The 10,657-nt window shown below is 39.5% G+C and overlaps 1 protein-coding gene across 1 annotated transcript in view; it reads right to left on the bottom strand.

Moving 5' to 3' along the window:
• The window catches only part of LOC133618015 (excitatory amino acid transporter 5-like), a 55,351-nt gene extending 45,756 nt beyond the window's left edge, over positions 1-9,595 (bottom strand). Inside the window, exon 1 of the mRNA XM_061978468.1 lies at positions 9,455-9,595. Within this exon, the coding sequence (XP_061834452.1) occupies positions 9,455-9,595 (141 nt within the window). The remainder of the gene's footprint in view (positions 1-9,454) is intronic.
• Between the last annotated feature and the right edge of the window lie 1,062 nt (positions 9,596-10,657).

The following is a 10,657-nucleotide window of genomic DNA, read 5'->3' as shown; positions in this document are numbered from 1 at the left end:
AGGTCAGGGGAGTTGGCGGGCCAATTTAGAACAGAAATACCATGGTCCGTAAACCAGGCACGGGTAGATTTTGCGCTGTGTGCAGGCGCCAAGTCCTGTTGGAACTTGAAATCTCCATCTCCATAGAGCAGGTCAGCAGCAGGAAGCATGAAGTGCTCTAAAACTTGCTGGTAGACTGCTGCGTTGACCCTGGATCTCAGGAAACAGAGTGGACCGACACCAGCAGATGACATGGCACCCCAAACCATCACTGATGGTGGAAACTTTACACTAGACTTCAGGCAACGTGGATCCTGTGCCTCTCCTGTCTTCCTCCAGACTCTGGGACCTCGATTTCCAAAGGAAATGCAAAATTTGCTTTCGTCAGAAAACATGACTTTGGACCACTCAGCAGCAGTCCAGCTCTTTTTTTCCTTAGCCCAGGTGAGACGCTTTGCGCGCTGTTTCTTGGTCAACAGTGGCTTGACACGAGGTATGCGGCAGTTGAAACCCATGTCTTTCAAGCGTCTCTTGGTGGTGGATCTTGAAGCACTGACTCCAGCAGCTGTCCACTCCTTCTGAATCTCCCCCACATTTTTGAATGGGTTTTTTTTCACAATCTTGACCAGGGCGCGGTGATCCCTATCGCTTGTACACTTTTTCTGACCACAGTTTTTCCTTCCCTTTGCCTCTCCATTAATGTGTTTGGACACAGAGCTCTGAGAACAGCCAGCCTCTTCAGCAATAACCTTTTGTGTCTTTCCCTCCTTGTGCAATGTGTCGATGGTTGCCTTTTGGACAGCTGTCAAATCTGAAGTCTTCCCCATGTTTGTGTAGGCTTCAGAACTGGACTGAGAGACCATTTAAAGCCCTTTGCAGGTGTTTTGAGTTAATCAGCTGATTAGTTTGTGGCACCAGGTGTCTTCAAAATTTAACCCTTACACAATATTCTCATTTTGTGACACACGGAATTTTGGATTTTCATTTGTTGCCACTTCAAATCATCAAAATTAAATGAAATAAACATTTGAATGCATCAGTCTGTGTGCAATGAATAAATATAATGTACAAGTTACACCTTTTGAATGCAATTACTGAAATAAATCAAGTTTTTCAAAATATTCTAATTTACTGGCTTTTACCTGTATATGTATATGTGTGTGTGTGTGTGTGTGTGTATATGTTACTCATCAGTTACTCAGTACTTGAGTAGTTTTTTCACAACATACTTTTTACTTTTACTCAAGTAAATATTTGGGTGACTACTCCTTACTTTTACTTGAGTAATGAATCTCTAAAGTAACAGTACTCTTACTTGAGTACAATTTCTGGCTACTCTACCCACCTCTGAATGTAAACATGCCGTCTCAGGATGCTACTTTGGAAAGGACATCTGTTCACTGTCAAAGTCCTTTTCTTGTCCATTGTTAATCCGCACATGTACATTTATGAAGCGCAATTATTAGATTGGATGATAATCCTCCATTGTTAAAGGTTATTTTGGGGACAGTGTTTTGTTCACGGACCCTCCATATGGCTGCTTTTTTTTTTAGGTCCTCTTTATCTTTAATTCAGCTTGTGTCACACGTCTTTGCCTGGAAGTACATAACACTGTTGAAGATGAAACCAACAGCCAATTTTATTTATTATGTGTTCCAGTCAAAAAAAGCTAATAAGCATTAATAACGATCACGTGGGGGCTATGTCTTTGTAAAAGTATTCACCTCAAACATGAGACGTGAGGAGACACTCTCCAAAAGGTGTAAATACAGTCGTGATCAAAAGTGTACGTACACGTGTAAAGAACATCATGGCTGTCTTGACTTTACAATCATTATTATGTTTTTGTGATGTAGTGATTGCAGCACATACTTGTTGCTCACAAAAAACATTCATGAAGTTTGCTTCTTTGATGAATATATTATTGTGTGCATGTAGCGTGCTTAGTCTGGAGGCTAAATACACACAGTGTGTTATGTAACTGTTGTTTAGTGTTGATATTCTTTGCTTAGTTTGATAAATGTTGGAGCAGTTTGCTTCATCAGGAGGGTGAAGTCGCTCAACTTCAAGTGTTGGATTTAACTGTGTTGGATCATTGGCTGCTGGTGAGGGCATAGAAAAAGGGGCATTTTTCTACCAGTAGACAGCGTTTAAGATTGAGTGTTTCACTGCTAAATTAATAATATATTTATATTGAATATGGATTTTAAATATGTATCGAAATAGGTGGTTAATTGGTTAGGTATTTATGTATTTGCATATTGGGTTTTCTGTTGCATTTATCTATCGTGTTTCTGGGTTTAAATGTATTTTATATGTATCTTGGTGCATTTATGTTGAGACAATTTATTTAAAATCTGTTTTAACTTAAAGGGAAAAGATGTGTCCATTTTCTTGCACTTGTTTAATGGTTAAGAGTTTGATAGCCTAATTAATAATTGTAAATTATGGGATTGATAATTGATTGATTTTTTACAGCATGTTAATCTTGTGGTGTTTTGTCCTTAAAGGTTTTTCACCTACTAAAGAAGCTAAAGGCTACTAAAGACAGCCAATGACAGCTGAAGAAACTAAAGTCTACTAACACTGCTAAAGACTGCTAAAAAGACTAAAGAAGAAAAAAGAAGCTGTTTCTTTGTTGGAAAACTGTTGCAAACTAATGGAAAATAAAAGGAAAAAGTAAATACAGTCTGGTCTTTTGAGTGAAATCCAGAAGCCACATTCAGCATTGGTACATCCCTTCAAGTGTGGGATAAGCACAGCGAAAAAAGCAAAACACTTGACAGTTGTTGTATGCACACTGTGTCGAGCGGAAATGGCCTATCATAGCAGCACAACGGCTATGAACGAACATTTGAAAAGAAAACACCCGACAGCGTTCTTGCCATCACCATCAACTAGTCAATCGTCCGCGTGAGTATACGTTGTCATCATTACACAAAAACATGAATGTGTCATTTGTATCTGCGTTGTAAATTCATAAACTAAAACACTGTTTCGCTCTGAGAGGCGCGTTTGGCGTGCCTGTTCAGTGTTTACAAAGACGCGCTCCTCTTTAACGCTAACGTTAACTAGTTGTGCAAATACCTTTTACAACATTAACAGTTACATATACTATGTACAAACCAACAATTAACTTTCACTTTAATCATACTATCATTGTTGTGTTATTAAGCAAAATAAGCAATACTTTTACTTTTGTTGAAATGTTTACACTGTTACAGAATATTTCGTTTTGCACTTTTTTGTATTGGATGTTTATCTTTATTTTTGCACATTTTAAAGCAAAATAAGCAATACTTTTACTTTAGAAATGCTTATACTATTGCAGAATGTTAAGATTTGCACTGGATGTTTACTTTTATATTTGCACATTAAAAAGCAAATAAGCTACTTTTAATTTTGTTAAATGTTAAAAGTTTTAAATGTTTACATTGTTACAGAATATTTTGTCATGTTGTTGTCAATGTTGACTGAGTGGCCATATTTTTTTTTTTTGTAAATAAAAGTCATGCCTTTTGAAAAAACTGGCCTACATTTATTTTTTCATCTTCATTTTAAATAAAAAAAATAATCGGTAAAAGGAAAAATAATCTATAGATTAATCGAAAAAATAATCTATAGATTAATCGATAGAAAAATAATCGTTAGCTGCAGCCTTAGTCAAAAGTATACATACAGCAATGTTAATATTTGCTTACATGTCCCTTGGCAAGTTTACCTGCAATAAGGCACTTTTGGTAGCCATCCACAAGCTTCTGCTTGACCACTTGACCACTAAATTGCTGCAGTTCAGCTAAATGTGTTGCTTTTCTGACACGGACTTGTTTCTTCAGCATTGTCCACACATTTAAGTCAGGACTTTGGGAAGAAAACCTTCATTCTAGCCTGATTTAGCCATTCCTTAACCACTTTTGAGGTGTGTTTGGGGTCATTGTCCTGTTGGAACACCCAACTGCGCCCAAGACCCAACCTCCGGGCTGATGATTTTAGCTTGTCCTGAACAATTCGGAGGTCATCCTCCTTTTTCATTGTCCCATTTAAAGCAGCAGTTCCATTGGCAGCAAAACAGGCCCAGAGCATAATACTACCACCACCATGCTTGACGGTAGGCATGGTGTTCCTGACATCACATGGACAAAGATTAGACCTTCTGGAGGAAAGTTCTGTGGTCAGATGAAACAAAAATGAAGCTGTTTGGCCTAGGGATGTCCCGATCCAGGTTTTTGCACTTCCGATCCGATACCGATACTGACCGATAATGGCCTATCCGAGCATGTATTAAAGTTGAAAGTTATTTAGCCTACTTAGTTGTCAGAATAATGTTGAAAAGGGTTTTAGTACTCTTGATAACAACTAGCCAGCTGAATTAGGGGAGTTTGAATAATACACAATGGTTGGTAACAAGAAACTGACCTGTTTATTCAAGGATAAACACAAAATAGACAAAATTATACATGACAAACAGAAATGGCATCATTGAACTAGGGCTGGGCGATATGGCCTTTTTTTAATATTGCGATATTTTAAGGCCATATTGCGATACACAATATATATCTGGATATTTTGCATTAGCCTTGAATGAACACTTGATGCATATAATCACAGCAGTATGATGATTCTATGTGTTTTGATTGATTGATTGACACTTTTATTAGTATGTTGCATAGTGAAGTACATATTCTGTACAATTGACCACTAAATGGTAACACCCCAATAAGTTTTTACACTTGTTTAAGTCGGGGTCCACTTAAATTGATTCATGATACAGATATATACTATCATCATAATACAGTCATCACACAAGATAATCACATTGAATTATTTACATTATTTATAATCCAGGGTGTGGAGGGTAAGTGTCAAAAAGACAGCCAAAAGAGTTTGATATGAGAATAAATCTAAAGTTAAAATATAGGGTAGAAATGCACCCATTTGCAGGAAATGTAGTCTTGATTTTCAAAATGTTCTTTCAAGGCTTGCATGTCTACATTAAAACATTCTTCTTCATACTGCATTAATATATGCTACTTTTAAACTTTCATGCAGAGAAGGAAATCACAACTAAAAAAATCACTAATTTTTGTTGATGTGGAAATATTTGCCTCGGCATTTTGATGGTGTGGACGTGTGGCACCGAATGGAGATAAGCGTCTCGACAGACGTCACAATATTTGAACAATGATGACGAAAACTGTTTTCTCTGTCGTGTCCGTGTGTCGAAAATTTTTATGCGCTTATTTTTTTATTTGATTTTGTGCGTGGCATAGATTTGCTATGCGCAGAGAACGCTTAAACAGTGCGCAATTGCACAGGCGAGCACCTTAGAGGGAGCGTTGCTCGCACGGCTGCGCTAGCATCACAGCTAACGTTAGCCATGCTGCTACCTCTCTGCTCGGGGAGGACGTATACGTATGTGACGTATGACGTGACAGTATGTGACGTATGATGTGACAGTATGTGACGTGTGTAAGAAAGTGCGCTTGCTGTCTGTGAGAGGGAGACACAGGAAAGAGTGAGAAGAGCCTGTCGTGTAATGCCAGCAGCTAAAAGCAACTGCGTGAGAATTGTGGATGTGCTGAAGGTGTGCTGGAAAATGCGGAACGGAAATTACGGAGCAGCAGAAAAGTGGAATGTATTATTTAAATCAGTGCGTTGGAAAACACGGACCGGAGTTGTTTTTTTTAAACTCGATCTGGATCGGCATTTTCCCATGCCTTGCCGATACGCAATTTTTGGCAAATATCGGCGGCCGATCCGATCCAAATATCGGATCGGGACATCCCTAGTTTGGCCACAATACCCAGCAATATGTTTGGAGGAGAAAAGGTGAGGCCTTTAATCCCAGGAACACCATTCCTACCGTCAAGCATGGTGGTGGTAGTATTATGCTCTGGGCCTGTTTTGCTGCCAATGGAACTGCTGCTTTAAATGGGACAATGAAAAAGGAGGTTCCCAGGACAAGCTAAAATCATCAGCCCGGAGGTTGGGTCTTGGGCGCAGTTGGGTGTTCCAACAGGACAATGACCCCCAAACACACCTCAAAAGTGGTAAAGGAATGGCTGAATCAGGCTAGAATGAAGGTTTTCTTCCCAAAGTCCTGACTTAAAGGTGTGGACAATGCTGAAGAAACAAGTCCATGTCAGAAACGCTGAACTGCAGCAATTTAGTGGTCAAGTGGTCAAGCAGAAGCTTGTGGATGGCTACCAAAAGCGCCTTATTGCAGTGAAACTTGCCAAGGGACATGTAAGCAAATATTAACATTGCTGTATGTATACTTTTCACCCTCACATTTTCAGTAGAGCCATAATAAATTCATCAAAGAAGCAAACTTCATGAATGCAACAAGTATGTGCTCCAATCACTACATCACAAAAACATAATAATGATTGTTAAGTCAAGACAGCCATGACATCATGTTCTTTACACGTGTACTAGAGATGCGCGGATAGGCAATTATTTCATCCGCAACCGCATCACAAAAGTCGTCAACCACCCGCCGTCCACCCGAACCAACATTTTATCAAAACCACACCCGCCCGTTGTTACATATCTAATATAGACAATGCAAGGCATTAGTGAGGTTATAAAGCTTTTGCCTGTTAAAGAAAGGAGACTGATCCAATGCAGCAGAGACATTCAATGCGTGCCACGCTGTCACCGCCCAGACGCACACCGGTGCGCAATCATCCGGGAGCCGCGCTCACGCCACTCAAACTGCTGCAGGCGGCTGCGTTCCATCTTCAATCAACACACTGATGAGAGGGACGACTACTTAAACAAGTGCCACCAGAGATCCTCCTCCTGCCTCCCGACCTACGCTTCCGCCCCTGGACAAACCCTGCCTGCCTCGCCCTTGTCTGACAGCACCGCTCCTCTCAACACGCACCTCCAAAACCCTCCAGTTAAATTCCACACTAGTGATGGGTTGATGAGGCGTCATGAAGCGTTTCGACACATTGCAAAACTGTATTGATACTGTGTCGATACTGTGTCACTAAATACTGACATCTGCTGGACATTAAAAATCCCTACAGGCAACCTATGGACCGACTCAACTGACACTGATTTGATGCCCTAGTACAGGGGTCACCAACCTTTTTGAAACCAAAAACTACTTCTTGGGTACTGATTAATGCCAAGGGCTACCAGTTTGATACACACTTCAATAAATAAATATATTGTCATTTGTAAGTTACACGTAAGTGTGATTCAAACAAGAATAGCTAAATAAATAAATGTGTGTATATATAAAAAAAAATGGGTATTTCTGTCTGTCATTCTGTCGTACTTTTTTTTTCCTTTTACGGAAGGTTTTTTGTAGAGAATAAATGATGAAAAAAACACTTAATTGAACGGTTTAAAAGAGGAGAAAACACGAAAAAAATAAAAATAAAATTTTGAAACTTAGTTCATCTTCAATTTCGACTCTTTAAAATTCAAAATTCAACCGACAAAAAGAAGAGAAAAACTAGCTAATTTGAATCTTTTTGAAAAAATAAAAAAAAATAATTTATGGAACATCATTAGTAATTTTTCCTGATTAAGATACATTTTAGAATTTTGATGACATGTTTTAAATTGGTTAAAATCCAATCTGCACTTTGTTAGAATATTTAACAAATTGGACCAAGCTATATTTCTAACAAAGACAAATCAGTATTTCTTCCAGATTTTCCAGAAAAAAAACTTTAAAAGAAATTCAAAATACTTTGAAATAAGATTTAAATTTGATTCTACAGATTTTCTAGATTTGCCAGAATAATTTTTTTGAATTTTAATCATAGTAAGTTTGAAGAAATATTTCACAAATATTCTTCGTTGAAAAACCAGAAGCTAAAATATTTATTATTCTTTACAATAATAAAAAAAAAATTACTTGAACATTGATTTAAATTGTCAGGAAAGAAAAGGAAGAAATTTAAAAGGTAAAAAGGTATATTTGTTTCAAAATCCTAAAATCATTTTCAAGGTTGTATTTTTTCTCTAAAATTGTATTTCTAAAAGTAATAAGAAGCAAAGTAAAAAAAATAAATGAATTGATTTAAACAAGTGAAGACCCATCCATCCATCCATTTTCTACCGCTTATTCCAAGTGAAGACCAAGTCTTTAAAATATTTTCTTGGATTTTCAAATTCTATTTGAGTTTTGTCTCTTTTAGAATTAAAAATGTGGAGCAAAGCGAGACCAGCTTGCTAGTAAATAAATACAATTAAGTTACACGTAAGTGTGATTTAAACAAGAATAGCTAAATAAATAAATTTATATATATATATATATATATATATATAAAAAATGGGTATTTCTGTCTGTCATTCCGTCGTACATTTTTTTTCCCTTTTACGGAAGGTTTTTTGTAGAGAATAAATGATGAAAAAAACACTTAATTGAACGGTTTAAAAGAGGAGAAAACACGAAAAAAAAAAAAAAAAAAAAAATTTGAAACATAGTTTATCTTCAATTTCGACTCTTTAAAATTCAAAATTCAACCGACAAAAAGAAGAGAAAAACTAGCTAATTTGAATCTTTTTGAAAAAATTAAAAAAAATAATTTATGGAACATCATTAGTCATTTTTCCTGATTAAGATACATTTTAGAATTTTGATGACATGTTTTAAATTGGTTAAAATCCAATCTGCACTTTGTTAGAATATTTAACAAATTGGACCAAGCTATATTTCTAACAAAGACAAATCAGTATTTCTTCTAGATTTTCCAGAACAAAATTTTTAAAAGAAATTCAAAATACTTTGAAATAAGATTTAAATTTGATTCTACAGATTTTCTAGATTTGCCAGAATAATTTTTTTGAATTTTAATCATAGTAAGTTTGAAGAAATATTTCACAAATATTCTTCGTCGAAAAACCAAAAGCTAAAATATTTATTATTCTTTACAATAAAAAAAAAATTTTTTTTTTTTACTTGAACATTGATTTAAATTGTTAGGAAAGAAGAGGAAGAAATTTAAAAGGTAAAAAGGTATATTTGTTTAAAAATCCTAAAATCATTTTTAAGGTTGTATTTTTTCTCTAAAATTGTATTTCTAAAAGTAATAAGAAGCAAAGTAAAAAAAATGAATGAATTTATTTAAACAAGTGAAGACCCATCCATCCATCCATTTTCTACCGCTTATTCCAAGTGAAGACCAAGTCTTTAAAATATTTTCTTGGATTTTCAAATTCTATTTGAGTTTTGTCTCTTTTAGAATTAAAAATGTCCAGCAAAGCGAGACCAGCTTGCTAGTAAATAAATAACGTGTACGTACACTTATGACCAGGACTGTATGTGAAATATTGTGTAAGTATGAATGAAATGTAGACTATAACAGAACATAACGCGTGTAAAAGGGTTTGAGTGGCAAGTGGAGGACAAGCAAAATGTCCAAACATGGTTGACGTGATGGTCAAGGTACAAAGTGGGAGGAGCTTCCTGGTGGGCCAAACGTGAGGTCACAGTGGGGGAGGGACTGACCTGCTCCGTGAGGCGCCGCGTCCTCAGGAAGAATCCCAGGAGGCATCCGATGACCACGGCCAGCACCGACATGATGAGGAGGCCATTTTGTTTGCAGACGTTCTTCACCCTCAGCCACACGGCGTCCAACGCCACCGCCATGGTCGCTCGCCCGCCCCCCTCGCCCTCTCAGCAGGCCATGAAGCTGCCAGGCCTTGGGAAGGAGAGAAGGATCAGAAAAGGAGGAGGAAGGAGGAGGAGCAGCTTCCCGAGCGGACGGGAGGCGATGACTTGGCGGCGTTCTAGAGCGCTTCCCGCCTCGGCATCCCGCTTGTCCTCCGGGCTGCGGCGTACTGCGCTAAGCTCTCACTTTCCAGGCTTCACCCCCACACCGCCCTCCCTTCCTGCTCCACCCATCAACAGCTGGGTTAACATGTCCAATCCTGTTACACGCCCGCTGTATTAAAGTGGTCTGAGGCCGGATTAACATCTCATGGACAACTTCACAAACGCTCCCCCGCCCCACCCTAATGATGACGCTGCCCCACCCTAATGATGACACTGCCCCGCCCCACCCTGATGATGACGCTGCCCCACCCTAATGATGACGCTGCCCCGCCCCATCCTGATGATGACGCTGCCCCACCCTAATGATGACGCTGCCCCACCCTAATGATGACACTGCCCCGCCCCACCCTGATGATGACGCTGCCCCACCCTAATGATGACGCTGCCCCGCCCCATCCTGATGATGACGCTGCCCCACCCTAATGATGACGCTGCCCCACCCTAATGATGACACTGCCCCGCCCCACCCTGATGATGACGCTGCCCCACCCTAATGATGACACTGCCCCGCCCCACCCTGATGATGACGCTGCCCCACCCTAATGATGACGCTGCCCCGCCCCATCCTGATGATGACGCTCCCCCGCACCACCCTGATGATGACGCTGCCCCACCCTAATGATGACGCTGCCCCACCCCACCCTGATGATGACGCTGCCCCGCCCTGATGATGACGCTCCCCCACCCCACCCTGATGATGACGCTCCCCCGCCCCACCCCACCCTGATGATGACGCTCCCCCACCCCACCCCACCCTGATGGTGACGCTGCCCCACCCTAATGATGACGCTGCCCCACCCCACCCTGATGATGACGCTGCCCCGCCCTGATGATGACGCTCCCCCACCCCACCCTGATGATGACGCTCCCCCACCC

This window comes from Nerophis lumbriciformis, linkage group LG18 (genome assembly GCF_033978685.3).
Source record: "Nerophis lumbriciformis linkage group LG18, RoL_Nlum_v2.1, whole genome shotgun sequence".
NCBI lineage: Eukaryota > Metazoa > Chordata > Actinopteri > Syngnathiformes > Syngnathidae > Nerophis > Nerophis lumbriciformis.
This window is presented reverse-complemented; position numbering and strand designations above follow the sequence as displayed.